The sequence below is a fragment of the Mytilus californianus genome, unplaced genomic scaffold (genome assembly GCF_021869535.1).
Source record: "Mytilus californianus isolate M0D057914Y unplaced genomic scaffold, xbMytCali1.0.p SCAF_1, whole genome shotgun sequence".
Classification (NCBI taxonomy): Eukaryota; Metazoa; Mollusca; class Bivalvia; order Mytilida; family Mytilidae; genus Mytilus; species Mytilus californianus.
The window spans coordinates 4,384,053-4,402,353 of record NW_026262581.1 but is presented as its reverse complement, the minus strand read 5'-3'; the positions used below and the strand labels follow the sequence as shown (position 1 = coordinate 4,402,353).

General features: G+C 33.7%; 1 protein-coding gene across 3 annotated transcripts; it reads right to left on the bottom strand.

Moving 5' to 3' along the window:
* Positions 1–1,180: 1,180 nt before the first annotated feature.
* LOC127698307 (uncharacterized) lies at positions 1,181–18,301 on the bottom strand. Of its 3 annotated transcripts, none has more exons than XM_052201705.1 (7): positions 18,190–18,301; positions 15,009–15,171; positions 13,998–14,090; positions 13,028–13,066; positions 10,499–10,633; positions 9,339–9,473; positions 1,181–1,680 (listed from the first exon to the last, which is right to left on the bottom strand). In XM_052201705.1, exons 1-7 carry the CDS (start codon positions 18,265–18,267, stop codon positions 1,331–1,333), a joined length of 993 nt encoding a protein of 330 aa, XP_052057665.1. In that variant the 5' UTR covers positions 18,268–18,301; the 3' UTR covers positions 1,181–1,330. The 3 variants fall into 3 exon arrangements, with proteins under 3 accessions (XP_052057665.1, XP_052057676.1, XP_052057666.1); XM_052201716.1 differs by lacking the exon at positions 9,339–9,473 and adding an exon at positions 2,015–2,149; XM_052201706.1 differs by lacking the exon at positions 1,181–1,680 and adding an exon at positions 8,260–9,004.

The window sequence follows — 18,301 nt, the reverse complement described above, 5'->3', positions numbered from 1 at the left end:
TTACATTATTTGTAAACTAAAAAAATCTTTGTTAATTGTGAATCTGTATATATCTATGTTGAGGAGACCCACACGTAGCCTCTGGCTGTTGGCAATCCTCTTTAAATAAATAAAGAATTAAATTAAATCAATATCTTCAAGCATGACCAAAAAAAGGGTGGAAAACTGATTATTTGGGTGAATTTTCTAAGTCCAAGGACCATAACTCTGCACAAAATCATCAGATCGGAACAAAATTCGAACTTGATCTGTAACTTGTCATGATTAGACTATTTACCAATTATCAAATCAAAATCTTTAAGCACGAAGAAAAAAAGTGCGGAAAACTGTATATTTTAGTGAATTTACTAAGTCCATGGACCATAATTCTATACAAAATCACCAGAACGGAACAAAATTCGAACTTGATCTGTAAGTTGTCATGATGAAAATATATACCAAATATCAAATCAATATCTTCAAGCACGAAGAAAAAAGTGTAGACAACTGATTTGCCGGACTGACGGATGGACAGACAGACAGACAGACGGACGGACGGACGGACGGACGGACCAGGATTACGCTCCCTCCCCCTTGATCGAAAAAAAGAATAATCTCGTGTTTCTTACAATTTATATGAATTTTTAAGCATAAAATCGTTCCATAAAATTGGTTTTCCATTCTTTCCTCATTTCCTTTTATAATTATTATATTTTTGCAGGTGAAATTACTTATCTACGCAGCTCAAAATTTAGAAGACCAAATCTTACTGACATCTATATTTTTCATCCCCTTTAATCCGTTTGTTCTCATCTTTAGAGAGGCAGTGTTAAATACAATCTTAAGATAGTAAGTCCATATAAAACAGGAAGAATGTTTGTTTTAAATCTATTATTTTTTTCAAAAATTCTCTGAATAAAACCAGAAACTTTGAAGAAAAAAAAATCTGAATTACTTCAGTGATTTTGTAAAATCTAACTATGAATTCCCTAATAACTTCAGTGGTGATACAAAACTCCTGAAATGTCATAGATTTTACAAAATTACTAATTTTACAAATTCACTGTAACATATGCAACCACGTCCGGTTGAAATGGGTACATAAAATTCGTTGTCTGGTGTTGGGAGAGTACAACACCCTCGTCACTTTAAAGAACCATTGAAACAACATCATCAAATACCTGTACTGATGAAAAAAGTATTATGTTGTTTAAATTGCAAGGTAAACTTTAATAAGAAAGCTAAATCTAAGATGTAAATGACAAATAAAAGAAACTATAGCTTTAAATAGAAAAAAAATTGTGAAAAATGTTCGATTCAATTCCTCTTTGTTACGCCGTTTTCAGTCAATTTATTTGCGTCTGTCATTTAAAGCCTTCAGGATCCTAGACAATAAGAGTTTTGCCTTGAGATCCCTGATTCTATTTATTCTGGATACTAATGAAACAGCTTTTGATGATGATTCGTCATTGCTAGACTTTTGGTCATTGCTTTGTCCTGTGGGCTTTGGACGCATTGTTTTGCTATCACCATCTGCCTTAGGACCAGCCGTGGGCTTTGGACGCATGGATTGGCCATCACCATCTGGCTTAGTAGTATCATCCTTGTCATCAACATACATTCCCTCGTCTTTTTTTCCACCATCTGGTTTCTTGTCCATTTTTTCTATGGCATCGCTCTTCAGAGCTTTGTTGAAAGATTCTGTACCAACATAACAAATTGTTTAAATGTACGGTATTATGCAGGTATATAACAAATTATAATATCCAAGCACCACTAAGTAGTATACATAGATGAGTTTGAACCACATTTACCTTGCGTGTAATCATAAACGATTGTAATCAGTTGATGATGAATTTTCAATTTTGCCACTGCTGCTGAAAGACGTTTGATTGTACTAAGCGCTATCTGTCCATTTAAGTCGGGACAATCGAGAAAGTGCGTCTTACATCACATAAAAAAGTGATGAATAAAACTTTTATAAACTTAACTAATATGTATACTTTTAATACTCTTTTATTATAGATTGATTTACCTGGATCGGTATACTCGGAGCCGTCTATTGTAGCAATAACTTCAAGGAATCGACCAAGGGTGAACATCTCTGATACTCCAATGGAGATTTTTTCCAATATTGCGGCCATGGTGCCCACTGATTTCAAGTCATCTTCTGTAAAAGATAATATATTTTTATCAAAACTGAGGGGAATATTGGGTACATGTACAAAAGCCAACATTCCCATTACATACTTCAAAGTAATCACATATCAAGAGAATAATGCGTTTATTGCAATTATTTATTTTAAGAATGACTGGAAGATCATTTTCATGTAATACTATATATCATTTAACATTCTCAATTATTAGATTGATTTTTGATTTGTTTCATGTTGTAATGTCTCATTTCATTAATTTCATGAAAGAAAAAAGTAAAATAACAAAAATACTGAACTCCAAGGAAAATTCAAATCGGAAAGTCCCTTATCAAATGACAAAATCAAAAGCTCTAACACATCACATAAAAGAATTTATCGAAAGAAGTTGATTTCTCGTTTTCTTCTTTTCTGCTGTTAGAGAACTCCTATCCATTTAAGTATGAAGAAGTATACCAATAGAGTCAACATATACCTATCTTGTTCACACTACATGCTACTAAGTCAAAACATATATGTCATGTGTGTTACTTACGGCAGGATAAGACCAAAAACTTGTAAATTGGTATTTGCTACTTCCTCGACATGGCAATTAATTGAAAGAAAAAAGACTGGTTGGGTCGGAGTGTGAACTGTTATCCTTTGCAATAGCTCGTTAAAAATCTGACTCAGCGTGTCGGTCTAGTACAAAGCATGGTTAATATTCATATGCATATTCGTTTGACAAATATATATATCTCGTTATTTCGATTTAATTAAATCGTTATCTCGATATAATTATATCGTTATCTCGATATAACTATATCGTTATATCGATATTTATTTTGTTTATCTTGATAGGGTTAGTGTTAGGGTTAGGGGAAAGCGGTGAAAAAATTACCAAATACCATTCCCGTTCGACTGGATATGGGGAAAGTGGTAAATGGTAATTATTTTGCGGTAATGTGTCCCTTTTTTGCGGTAATTGGTCATTCCTGATTATTTTTATTTTCGGGAATGCGGTATAATGGTAACTTTTTTGCGGCAGAAGTCACCCAAGTGCCCAAAAAATTTCTAAGTACAACATTTTTTCGGGCCTCTTTTTATGTTGAGTTTATTTCATGTTTTGGACCATTTTGAGCATTTTAAGCGATGTTTCACGTTACACTTTGTTTCTGTTGATTTTTCCCTGTGACCTTTGATCTTGTGCGCATTCTTCATTTTTTATCACAATGCTTAAAGCTGTTTAAAATCATCTAATAAGATGCTACTCTGGAATTTTATCCTCGCGAAAAAGTACTCATGGGCTCATTAAACTGTAAATTTTATACCAAAATTGGGTAACTATTACCGCTTTGCGATTTTTTGTTTCATGAATTCTGAGAACAGTATTTTTAAAAAAGAGTGGGTTTTTTGACAAGTTTTTGACCGCTATGAGGTGTCTGTGTCCCAAATGACAACAGACCCTCTACCGTTGTCATAGAAACCTTTTCTTCGTTCTCAAAAGTGACTTTCGTGAGAAACACGGCGGGTGTCCTGCAAGAAGCAGTCTTGCTTACCCTTCCGGAGCATCTGAGGTCGCCCCAGTTTTTCGGGGTCCGTGTTTCTCATATGTTTTTAGTTTTCAATGGTATATGTTGTTGTTTGTCCTCGGTTGTCAACACTTCTTTTTAGAGTAACCATTTACCGCGAATCGCTTTACAAATCCACACGCTTTCACTCACAAAAAAGAACAAATACTCATGCACAAACATACTCATTCACAAACAAATACCAACACAAAAATGCACCCATCAATGTACATAAATGCACAAAGTAATATACACTCACTCTCACACACAAATACACTCACACGTAAAAAAACCCAAATGAACACACACAATCACACACATATACACATACACATAAGCATATATACATACACATATACACATACAAATACACATATACACATACACACATATACAACATACACATATACATACACACAATCCCGTATACACAAAACACATACACATATACATATACACATATACATATACACACATATACACACATACACATATACATATACACTATATCGAGATAACGAAATACCTATATCGATTTAACGATATAAATATCGAGATAACAATATAAATATATCGAGATAACGATTTAATTATATCGAAATAACGATATATATATATATATATATATATATATATATATTGAGATAACGATATAATATTAATTATTTAGGTCCCCTATGGGCTTCCGTAGAATATAATGACTGAATTATTCGGGTAACAGTAGCTACCTTTCTGGATAACCTCGGTTTGGTGAAGGGTTCGTGTTGTTCAATTAGTGCAGCTGCTGCTACCGGATTACCTTTCTGGATAATCTCGGTTTGGTGTAGTGTTCGTGTTGTTCAATTAGTACAGCAGCTTCTGCCGGGTTACCTTTCTGGATAACCTTGGTTTGGTGTAGTGTTCGTGTTGTTCAATTAGTTTAGCAGCTACTGCCGGGTCACCTTTCTGGATAACCTCGGTTTGGTGTAGGGTTCGTGTTGTTCAATTAGTTCAGCAGCTACTGCCTGATTACCTTTCTGGATAACCTCGGTTTGGTGTAGGGTTCGTGTTGTTAAATGAGTGTAGGAGTTACTGCCGGATTACCTTTCTGGATAACCTTTGTTTGGTGAAGGGTTCGTGTTACTCAATTATTGTAGCAGTTACTGCCGGATTACCTTTCTGGATAACCTCATTTTGGTGTAGGATTCGTGTTGGTCAATTAGTGTAGCAGTTACTGCCGGATTACCTTTCTGGATAACCTCGGTTTGGTGTAGGCTTCGTTTTGCTAATCAGTGCAGTAGTTACTGCGGGGTTACCATTATGGATAACCTCTGTTTGGTGTTGGGTTCGTGTTGTTCAATTAGTGTAGGAGTTACTGCCGGATTACCTTTCTGGATAACCTCGGTTTGGTTTAGGGTTCGTGTTATTCAATTAGTGTAGCAGATACTGCCGGAATACCTTTCTGGGTCACCTCGGTTTGACGGAGGGTTCGTTCTGTTCAAATAGTGTAGCAGTTACTGCCGGGTTACCTTTCTGGATAACCTCGGTTTGGTGTAGGCTTCGTTTTGCTAATAAGTGCAGTAGTTACTGCGGGGTTACCATTATGGATAACCTCTGTTTGGTGTTGGGTTCGTGTTGTTCAATAAGTGTAGGAGTTACTGCCGGATTACCTTTCTGGATAACCTCGGTTTGGTTTAGGGTTCGTGTTATTCAATTAGTGTAGCAGATACTGCCGGATTACCTTTCTGGGTCACCTCGGTTTGACGGAGGGTTCGTTCTGTTCAAATAGTGTAGCAGTTACTGCCGGGTTACCTTTCTGGATAACCTCTGTTTGGTGTAGTGTTCGTGTTGTTCAATTAGTGTAGGAGTTACTGCCGGAATACCTTTCTGGATAACCTTTGTTTGGTGTAGGGTTCGTGTTTACTCAATTATTGTAGCAGTTACTGCCGGATTACCTTTCTGGATAACCTCGGATTAATTTAGGTTTCGTCATTGCAGAGAAACTGATGACAGTATTAATCAAAGTACTGAAGTACTGAACATCGGATGACAGCAAGTTCTGGTGGATAGTCACAGTCACTCGTCTCAGAAAAAATAATATATCTCAATACCTGAAAGTTAGGTTAAGGTACATAGATTTATTTTTTTTCTGAGACAAGAGAATTCAACTTCACCGTAATTATTATCATATTGTAGTGATATAATCATGGGACAATCATGTGTTATCAGTATAATCTGGTTTGTTGTTATATATTTTATTAATATTTGTACAACAGTTATATATATAGCAGATCATCTATATATTTCTCACGACAAAACATTTTCATATTATTTATCTATGTTCTTAAAAAATATTTTCATGAGTATTCATTGAAGAAATAAATTTATAACAAGCGATATGGAATTTTATTTATCACACGATAATATCTTCGTATTTATACGAAATACGTTCGGTTATCAGTCAAAAACGCAAGTCACGTGAGTAGAAATGTCTGCGGCAACATAACACCGGAATGCCCTCAAGGTTATCCGCTGTATTAATGTTGCTGAATATCATATTTTGTTTTTCGTTTATTATTTTGTACATAAATCAGGCCGTTAGATTTCTCGTTTGAATTGTTTCATATTTGTCATTTCGGGGCCTTTTATTGCTTACTATTCGGTATCGGTTTTGCTCATTGGTAAAAAAGCGTACGGTGACTTATTGTTGCTGACCACCTTAATGAAAATAACACAATATAAATCTTGTGCGTCCGAAGCGCTTTTCTGTATTTACCTTCATCAGGATCGCTCAAAAAAAAATATGTTAAAGCAAGGGATGTATGAATACATAGACACGTCAGGAGTTACATGGCCAAAAGGGACCTAAACATCATAGTCAAATTCATTTAAGGTCAACATTGCATGAGGAGCTGGAATCTTAGTTTCTTCATAATTTTTAAATTTATTAGCAGGAAATTTTAGAAAAAATATGCCATAAATCATGTCTTTACCGAAACACTGACTACTGAGAGGATGATACTCTCGGGGACAAACAGTCCACCAGCAGTGGTATCGACCTAGTGCTAGTAAATGAAAACTTCTCCCACCCGAAAGTAGAACCTACATGCATTTCTATAAGGACGAACGTTTCTCCTATAACTGTATATATGTTACAATGAAGTTGTAAATCGGCAGTTTTAGGAATTTTGTAAATCCCTGAAATTGTTAGGAATTTTATAGAATCAGTTAAAATATTGCTAGTGATTTTGTAAAATCCCCTATTAACTGTTTAACCCATATACATGTTATTTCTAATTTAGAATAAAATTTCATTATACTGGAACAAAATGCTATACTTGATCTATAACGTGTCATGGTGTAAACTAAATAACAAATAGCAAGTCACTATCTTCAAGCATGATGAAAAAAGGTGTGGAAACTGATTATTTGAGTGAATTTTCCAAGGACCATAACTCTGCACAAAATCATCAGACCGGAACAAAATTCGTATTTGATCTGTAACTTGTCATTTTAAAACTACATACCAATTATCAAATCAAAATCAAAATAGTCGTGTGCATGTGAGTAAGAATGAGCGAGTGATTGGATGGGTGTGTAGTCAAATTACATTCGTATTTCTTGTCTTGTACATATTGTCTTGTCTTGTGTTATTATTTTACATTATTTGTAAACTAAAAAAATCTTTGTTAATTGTGAATCTGTATATATCTATGTTGAGGAGACCCACACGTAGCCTCTGGCTGTTGGCAATCCTCTTTAAATAAATAAAGAATTAAATTAAATCAATATCTTCAAGCATGACCAAAAAAAGGGTGGAAAACTGATTATTTGGGTGAATTTTCTAAGTCCAAGGACCATAACTCTGCACAAAATCATCAGATCGGAACAAAATTCGAACTTGATCTGTAACTTGTCATGATTAGACTATTTACCAATTATCAAATCAAAATCTTTAAGCACGAAGAAAAAAAGTGCGGAAAACTGAATATTTTAGTGAATTTACTAAGTCCATGGACCATAATTCTATACAAAATCACCAGAACGGAACAAAATTCGAACTTGATCTGTAAGTTGTCATGATGAAAATATATACCAAATATCAAATCAATATCTTCAAGCACGAAGAAAAAAGTGTAGACAACTGATTTGCCGGACTGACGGATGGACAGACAGACAGACAGACAGACAGACAGACAGACAGACGGACGGACCAGGATAACGCTCCCTCCCCCTTGATCGAAAAAAAGAATAATCTCGTGTTTCTTACAATTTATATGAATTTTTAAGCATAAAATCGTTCCATAAAATTGGTTTTCCATTCTTTCCTCATTTGCTTTTATAATTATTATATTTTTGCAGGTGAAATTACTTATCTACGCAGCTCAAAATTTAGAAGACCAAATCATACTGACATCTATATTTTTCATCCCCTTTAATCCGTTTGTTCTCATCTTTAGAGAGGCAGTGTTAAATACAATCTTAAGATAGTAAGTCCATATAAAACAGGAAGAATGTTTGTTTTAAATCTATTATTTTTTTCAAAAATTCTCTGAATAAAACCGGAAACTTTGAAGAAAAAAAAATATGAATTACTTCAGTGATTTTGTAAAATCTAACTATGAATTCCCTAATAACTTCAGTGGTGATACAAAACTCCTGAAATGTCATAGATTTTACAAAATTACTAATTTTACAAATTCACTGTAACATATGCAACCACGTCCGGTTGAAATGGGTACATAAAATTCGTTGTCTGGTGTTGGGAGAGTACAACACCCTCGTCACTTTAAAGAACCATTGAAACAACATCATCAAATACCTGTACTGATGAAAAAAGTATTATGTTGTTTAAATTGCAAGGTAAACTTTAATAAGAAAGCTAAATCTAAGATGTAAATGACAAATAAAAGAAACTATAGCTTTAAATAGAAAAAAAAATTGTGAAAAATGTTCGATTCAATTCCTCTTTGTTACGCCGTTTTCAGTCAATTTATTTGCGTCTGTCATTTAAAGCCTTCAGGATCCTAGACAATAAGAGTTTTGCCTTGAGATCCCTGATTCTATTTATTCTGGATACTAATGAAACAGCTTTTGATGATGATTCGTCATTGCTAGACTTTTGGTCATTGCTTTGTCCTGTGGGCTTTGGACGCATTGTTTTGCTATCGCCATCTGTCTTAGGACCAGCCGTGGGTTTTGGACGCATGGATTGGCCATCACCATCTTGCTTAGCAGTATCATCCTTGTCATCAACATACATTCCCTCGTCTTTTTTTCCACCATCTGGTTTCTTGTCCATTTTTTCTATGGCATCGCTCTTCAGAGCTTTGTTGAAAGATTCTGTACCAACATAACAAATTGTTTAAATGTACGGTATTATGCAGGTATATAACAAATTATAATATCCAAGCACCACTAAGTAGTATACATAGATGAGTTTGAACCACATTTACATTGCGTGTAATCATAAACGATTATAATCAGTTGATGATGAATTTTCAATTTTGCCACTGCTGCTGAAAGACGTTTGATTGTACTAAGCGCTATCTGTCCATTTAAGTCGGGACAATCGAGAAACTGTGTCTTACATCACATAATAAAATGATGAATAAAACTTTTATAAGCTTAACTAATATGTATACTTTTAATACTCTTTTATTATAGATTGATTTACCTGGATCGGTATACTCGGAGCCGTCTATTGTAGCAATAACTTCAAGGAATCGACCAAGGGTGAACATCTCTGATACACCAATGGAGATTTTTTCCAATATTGCGGCCATGGTGCCCACTGATTTCAAGTCATCTTCTGTAAAAGATAATATATTTCTATCAAAATTGAGGGGAATATTGTGTACATGTACAAAAGCCAACATTCCCATTACATACTTCAAAGTAATCACATATCAAAAGAATAATGCGTTTATTGCAATTATTTATTTTAAGATTGACTGGAAGATCATTTTCATGTAATACTATATATCATTGAACATTCTCAATTATTAGATTGATTTTTGATTTGTTTCATGTTGTAATGTCTCATTTCATTAATTTCATGAAAGAAAAAAGTAAAATAACAAAAATACTGAACTCCAAGGAAAATTCAAATCGGAAAGTCCCTTATCAAATGGCAAAATCAAAAGCTCAAACACATCACATAAAAGAATTTATCGAAAGAAGTTGATTTCTCGTTTTCTTCTTATCTGCTGTTAGAGAACTCCTATCCATTTAAGTATGAAGAAGTATACCAATAGAGTAAACATATACCTATCTTGTTCACACTACATGCTACTAAGTCAAAACATATATGTCATGTGTGTCACGGCAGGATATGTTCACACTACATGCTACTAAGTCAAAACATATATGTCATGTGTGTCACGGCAGGATATGTTCACACTACATGCTACTAAGTCAAAACATATATGTCATGTGTGTCACGGCAGGATATGTTCACACTACATGCTACTAAGTCAAAACATATATGTCATGTGTGTCACGGCAGGATATGTTCACACTACATGCTACTAAGTCAAAACATATATCTCATGTGTGTTATTTACGGCAGGATAAGACCAAAAACTTGTAAATTGGTATTTGCTGCTTCCCCGACATGGCAATTAATTTAAAGAAAAGAGACTGGTTGGGTCGGAGTGTGAACTGTTATCCTTTGCAATAGCTCGTGGAAAATCTGACTCAGCGTGTCGGTCTAGTACAAAGCATGGCTAATATTCATATGCATATTCGTTTGACAAATTCTCGTCCTGATATGCATGTTATATTTCCACTGGACGTTAAACACCAATTCATCACATGACCCAAGAATAAACCAACCTGTTAGGTCACTTATGTCTAATACATTCTCCATCGTTCTCCAACCATTGTATCCACAGGTCAAAATCTGTACCAATGCAGCGAGTTTTGCATCTTCAAAAGTAGCCTCTGTACTAAAATCTGTTGCCATGTATTCTGTAGGTTTTAATTTAATAGGAAAATTTGATTCTATCAATAATTAAAATGCAAATTGTAATTTTGTACTCAATACAGAACAATATTTAGTAGCAGGAAGAACGTTTTTGTAACAATGTTATTAACAAGATTAAAAACAATTTCAACAACCCGTGAAGAGTACTGAATCAGAAATAACACAGAAACAACGGCAAATTCAGTGGTTCAATATTGATAAAAGTTTATACTGTTTAACCGATAGTTTATTTCGGGTTAACTGTCATTTTGCATGGCGTAATTTTTGTCACTTACTCGAGTGCTTGATAAACTTCAAATTTTACAAAGCAACTCATATAGTCGTCAGCTCATATAAACATGAAGACGAATGCCTAAGTATAACGGAAAAAGACGTGATGATTGATTTTAGTAGTTAACTTACTTTAAAATATTGTAACAAACCTAGGGTTGATATAACACTGTTTAGCTTATTCAGGAGGAGTGGAATAATCTTTTAACTCAACGCCAGTGTGAGGAAACAGATTCGTAATAAACGTAACAATAAAATTTATTTCAGCAGTATTTTTGACTTGTTATTTCAATAACAACAAATACACATTCAGCATTCAACAGACAAAACAATGCACCGGGTGGTCACTATAACTTAAGACTAATTATAACCTATGAACATTTGAGAAACACACTGGAAAATCACATAAGTAATGGTCTCTTTATCAATGGACAATAGAAATGACTTGTAAATCCCGTTAGGTAAAGAATGGCAGTTTAGCGCTAAAAGTTTAATTTGGCTAAAAAGATTAATATCTAAATATAGATAAAAGTATTTAAATTATTGTTTGTACCTTTCTCATTTAACTTTGATTATTCGATTTTCTATTTGGATATTTTAAAATGTAGTTGATGGTTCAAAGGATTGATTCAGACTGCCATGTTATTCTGCAGGCTCCTATTTATGTATTTTTGCACTAACGATGACGTAAGAGTAAATGTCAAATCATCCAATAAAAAGCAACGTTTCTTACGTCTTTTGGCTAGTAACATTTAGAAAGACAAACATATTTCGTTATTTAAGGAATGACTGTAATATTTTTTCTGTCTATGAAGAAATAACATCAAAAATGTGGTGCACACTGAATAACCCGCGTAGCGGGTTATTTTAAATTATCGCACCGCGGGTAAAGTATCACGTTGTGATTGGTTTAACGCCGTCACGTGGTGACCCCCTATGGATCCGTAGGGGGTTAGTAAATTCCATAGTGGGTTCATGACGTCACGTCTACTGTTAATGGTGACGTCATCTAATGATGTTTTTGTATTTCATTGTTTATTTTTCTACAAAACGCTGCAGAAAAAGTATCGCGTGCGATAAATTCGTTATACGGTTAACTACTGACCCCCTACGGACCATAGAGGGTGAATAAAATCCATAGAAGATTCGGCCTCCGGCCTCACCCCCTATGGATTTTACTAACCCTCTATGGATCCGTACGGGGTCAGTAGCGAACCATATAACTTATAGTGTGCACCACATTTTTTATGTTATTTCGAATAGACAGAAAAAATATTACAGTCATTTCTTATAATTTAATTCTTAATTCCATTTTAAACCGGAGTAAACCATGAAAAAACGTTGATGACGTCATGGTCACATGACAAAATTATGTCTATGAGCTGATAAACAAAACAACGTCAGCCAATCAGAAAACGCGTTACATCTTAAATTAAATTATTCATAAATAAAGAAACGTTATTAAGTAGTCCTTACTTTGTCCTTCTTGACCGAATTATATTTAAAAGCGAATAAAACTAAAAGGACATTTCTATATAATGCTATTTTTAAACGGACAGTAAATTCCCTTTCTCAATACGGTGTAGGAACTTAGGTGTAATTTCTAAAACCTTACGCATTAGATATAATGCTTAAATGAGATCAATGAAAACTCTATCCTATCATTAATATAGACAATGTTAATGAAAAGGGAGGCACAAACATAATAAATACGCAATTTATCTGCATTGATAAGATGTTAACTTAAACAAATAATGATATGAGATCGCAAAGTGAAAGTACAGAACGGTGTCATTGCGGATGTAAACAAGTTGAATCTCCCGACAAGATTTGTCAAGATAAATCACTATTTGACATGATAATCAAAGTATTTCATAGGTAACCATTACATAGATAAAGATATAAAACTGGCCCTTATCACTTGTAAAGTATAAATGGTTAAATCGTGAGTATGAAAGTCAATGCATTTATCAGTGTTTGTGCACACCCGAGAAGTTGACCACCCGGCAATATTCAAATAAATTTATGTTTAAATACAATTAATAACACATGAAATAATAGCAATTATCAGTCCAGAATTGTCACAATATTATGGAAATATCACTTACCTTTCTTACAATCATCCAAGAAAAGACTCTTTGGACCACCTGTAAAACAAATTGAGGCATACAGTGACTTCCGCTTCAGCATGTAAACTAAACATTAAGTGATTTCTTTTACTGTTCTTTATTACGAGGTTTTTTGGACAAAATATTGGTAAAATATTTCTCTGGCTGTCTGCTTCCGGAACAAATTTCGGAAAAGTATTGTGCATAAAAAAACAAATAAAATCTAATTAAAATGATGTCGCCAGTTTTGCATAAACACTTGTGAGGAAAATCACATTTTGTGAAATATATTACGAACCTCGTTCAAACAGATACGTGATAGTTCTATATATTTGGAATAACACTGTTGTTCATATCTAATATCTGATGAAACAGCTACTGGGACCAACTAAACCAGATCTGTTAGCTATTCCTTGAATTGTTTTTGCTCAATTTTACATTAAATGACCCCACCATGAACTCATTATACACAAGGCATATATGAAAATATATTAGTATTTTATGAAAATATATTAGTATTTTATCTTATGATTACTATAATCTTAGTTCCAAAAGTACATGTACAGAGTGGTAAATCATTGATGCGATAACTGATAATTTTCTTTACAGTTTGAGGGTATACGATTGGTATGTTGGTTAATTACAATGCATTACTGCTGATTAGACAACACGACGGATGCCACAACAGGAGAAGAAACCGCGTACCCGTAAGGGTCTATAGTCCAGTTTACAGCTTGTTTGAGTAAAGTCCAGTTTTCTAAATATTTAGATCCAACGCTAAAAAGTTATTCTTTACTATTATTGATCTTTTTGTCTTTATTCTTTATTCATTTTTTTGTCATCGTTTTATTATTTGTTCGACCTTATTATTGCCCCCCCCCCTCTTTTGATATTTTCTCATATAACTTGTCCACTGGTGTTTTCCAGGAATACAGAAAATGAATACATGTATGTTTTGAGCTATCCATACCTCCAACATTTGGTAGGTAGGAATCCATAATCCACAAATGAAAGAGAAGTTCTTGTTCTTCTTCAGTAAGTTGCAGTTCTGTGGTCCAGTCATCTGAAAACAATCACACGTTGAATCACTTGACATTTAGAGAAAACAGAATATGAGCAGTTCTATAATGTTTCATGCTAATAATGATGCTTTATCTTTTCGCCAACGACGAGCGTCGAAAAATTTTTTTTTCTGATGTCGTTGGCGTCAATTTTTCAGAATAGATCAGTATGGGAAATTGTAAATGATAGACCAAAACACATTTGTATAGCATTATAGCATTCGTTAATCTCAGAACTTATGATATCATTTCAAATTGCTCATTTTCTGTTGGCAGGATTTTTTTTCATTATCCAAATATTTAACTATTTGTTTTCATTATGTTTATTTATGTTGCGTAGACGAACTGAAAATCATAAGACCATTTATATTATACATGCTTTCGATCTAGAATTCAAGCATCTCAGCTTAAAGCAGAATATGAGGACCAACCTTTCAGCTATATACGTCAGTAGCTTTCAAATTTAGGTGCTACTCAAGACGGAGCTAGGTACACGGATATGTGCGACAGTTTTACGTAGATTAAGCTTAAAATGCAATACAGTTTTCTGAAGTAAAACAAATCATAAATCGAAAAAGTCTGAAAATCATTGCCTCGTATATAATTGTAAACATTTATTTTTGTTTTTTGCAGAATTTGGAGTTGATGGTGGATATTTGATAGAATCTATTTAATTCATTCAGAACTTTTATAGACTCGGTATACGATCAAGAGCTTGGAATCGTACAGACACCTGTCTGTCGATGAAGACAGTACATGTTTACCTCTACAAGTCTTTGGGTTATTTTTGTCGTAGGTGCAGTGTCGTTGACATAGATACATAAGCTTGAAATAGATTTTAAACAAAGTCGTTTGCTTATAGATTGTCAGGTACCAAAGAAGTAAAAATGAAGATCGTGACAAGTACAAATAGTACTTACGTTCTATTATCTTTTGGCTTATAGCTTCGATGTCACTCAAATCCTTTTGGACTGATTGAAGAAATTCCCGTACTTCCACAGTTGTTGCCTCTCCTAGTTGTTTTTCTAAGCCCTGTCGGTCATATGCGTATCTCACAACATTGTGCAGGTCGAACTCACGCCTCTATAAAACATAAAACACCAGTAAAAGCTCACTTCATCTTAATATATATCCTTCATACATTTTAACACGGGTGTCATTCGGTATATCGAGAAAAATGATCGTGAAAGAATACCTTATGGTGGTCAAGTATTGTGATTGGATCGTGAAAGCTCTGGTTTAGGATCGCGAAGGAAATCTTATCGAGAAGACATATGCAAGGTCAATTACTAATCTAATTTAATAAATTATACGGACAAATTTACCAAAAAATAAAACTGTCTGTCAAAATGGTTCAACATTATGATCAGTATCTGAGAAAAATCCAGATTTAAAAGTACACCGTTTTTACAAAACTACAAAAGGCAGATTGCTCCTCGACATTTCAATGGCATTAACTATGTAAACAAAGAAGATTTTTTTCATAATTCGAATGACTAAACAACTTTTCTTTGTAAAATGTCATTCCATTTTAATGATTCAAATGGTTCTTAAAGTTACTTTGTATTACTAGTATAATCAGAAATTTTGCAAAAAATGAAATATTTATAAAAAAAATTGATTTTTCGGATCGTGAAAGATCGCGTACCGCTTTTTGAAGATTGTGAAAAGGGTCGTGAAAAATCTGATGCTACGAAAACGATCAAATTATTATTTGATTATAGGATAATTTATACTTTTAATTGGTATAGCAAATACTGGATTTGCATGACTTATTCCGGTTCTCTTTTGTTGGTGAATAGGGCTATAATCGTTCAATGCCATTGGATCTGATTATCTTATAATACCATACCGACTAGGTGCCTTATAGCAATATCCGTCTATTTGTCCGTTCTTCATAAATTTTGATTTCTCATACAAATTTAAGACTAAAAATAGAACTTAATCGGCTAAATTACTGTTCAAGCTGGGCATCATGCACAATCGAGGTACGTTGATTGGCAATTTCCCCACTAAGTTGGGTACAATGACGTATATATAGCTATTGTGAACAGACTGATCAAACAATCAAGTAAAAATAACGTTATCTTGGCACCTTTTTAGTTTATGTCAGCGCAGCCACGAAATAAACATTAAATTAGCCAACATTGCCATACTATGTAGGCACGAACGACACTCCATATGTAACTGAAAGTAACAACCCTTGCACATAAAAAAAAAACAAAATGCGAACACATGCATATATTTCCATGGCGGATGCAATAAGCATTATAGATACATATATACTTTAACTTTACGACAATTTACACTCCTGAAGGTCCTATCATCTTGTAAATCTACTTATCTAGACACGTGTTTAGTTATTTAAATAACTTCTAAGGAAAAGTGTTGAAATAAAAAAAAAAGTGAAAATGAAATGAAAGCATTAATGTTCGTTCTTATTAAAATAATTACACGCTTCAACTAGTTGCAACTATATCAATTGATAAAAGAAATATTGTTTTCTGATTAGTTAGTCTGGTCCGGCGCGGGATGTTTGCGCTTTTTGGTAGGACATTTGCGCTTTAAATTTTAGGACATTTGCGCTTTTTCAATAGGATATTTGCGCTTAATCAACATAATACAAAACAAAAAAAATATTTAATATAAAAAAAAAAACACAAAACATTCATATATTAATATACAGTTAAAAGCATCAACCTTTCCCCATCATGCTTGTGTCAAATGAAAACAACAACCCTCCAATAGGGTGGATGGGAGTAAATTCCTTATAACAACCATGACTCTTTCTAAAAGTCAACAGGTACAGCGGGTGGTTTAACAATAAATTTTCGATCTTCACAAATTTCACGATCAAGATAATGCGTTGCCCGATCTTTCACGATCAATTTTGATGAAAAATCAACAAAATTCAATGTTTTCAAAAACAAAATAAACGGTTTCAAGGGGAAAAAAACTTTTATTTTACTGTTCTATCTGACACAGCAAAGATTCAGTTTCAAATATATCATTATATATTGGAATGTGACCATTATAAGTACAAAACGTGTTTTTCTTTTAATGAATCCCATAGACTTGTGTTGCGCCTTTTGTGTTTTTTTCATAAAGTACTGCGTATTTTCTTTATGTTATTGCACAGCATTATTAAGAAAGTTGAATCATTTTGACACACATATATTTTTTTTCGGATTTGTTCTGCATTTTGAAAATACAGCAGATTTTTCGCAGATTTTGAAGTAGAATTAAAATTAGTTACATTCACGATCCGATCGCAATGCTTGACCACCGTTGGGTATTCTTTCACGATAATTTTTCTCGATATACCGAATGACAGCCGTGTTTTAGTATAACATTCAATTTACATACTTATAGAGAGAGCTAGATAACATAGGTAAAAGAAATACAACGCTTTGATAAATAACCAAAACTTAATAAAATCAAAATCTTGAAAAAAAACTATAAAAATTTCCAATGAAGCAGAAACTGGCCAAATAAAAACATGATTGCAGTGGGAAGGCTGCTGTTTTGAAAGCTAATATCATATTTTAAAGAACATATTGTACATGTTGTTTTAACAATAAATGACTTAACGTCTATGTAAGTCTAAATGTCAGATAACGATATTAGAAGCATCACAGCATTAGGTTTACCATTTTAAGTGTTTATCGTCATTATACACAGAAGAAAAATATGATATAAAGAATTCTGAATGATTTCAGTCGACATTTTCATAAACTGTATTTCCCGAGTTCAATGTTGTAAGGCCAGCTTAAATACGATGTTGAAGTGCTCTGCAAGCAAAAAATCAAAAAATTGTGCCAAATAGGTCTAACGCTATTGTTAACTTTCTATTTTATCTTTTTTGCACATGCATAGCAACCTTCAGAAGGAGGCTCCCATGTTGGCTGGATCTGTGAAATCTTGTACCTTTTGATGCCAACTCGTACGATAACAAAGGAGCATACCATTTGACCACAAATTCGTATATCGGAGTATCAAAAAGTATCACAGAAATATACGGACTTCGTTCTCAAAGGTAATTCATGTCGTACATTAGTATGCATTTACAAAAGGAGATGGTATTACAAATGATTCACTTACCTGCAACTTTTTGATTGGCGATGACTGACAAATCAAAACAGAAGCCAAGAAAATACACGCGAAACACAACTGCCTCATGCTGCTGCTATCTTATAAGTTTGTTCACTCTCTA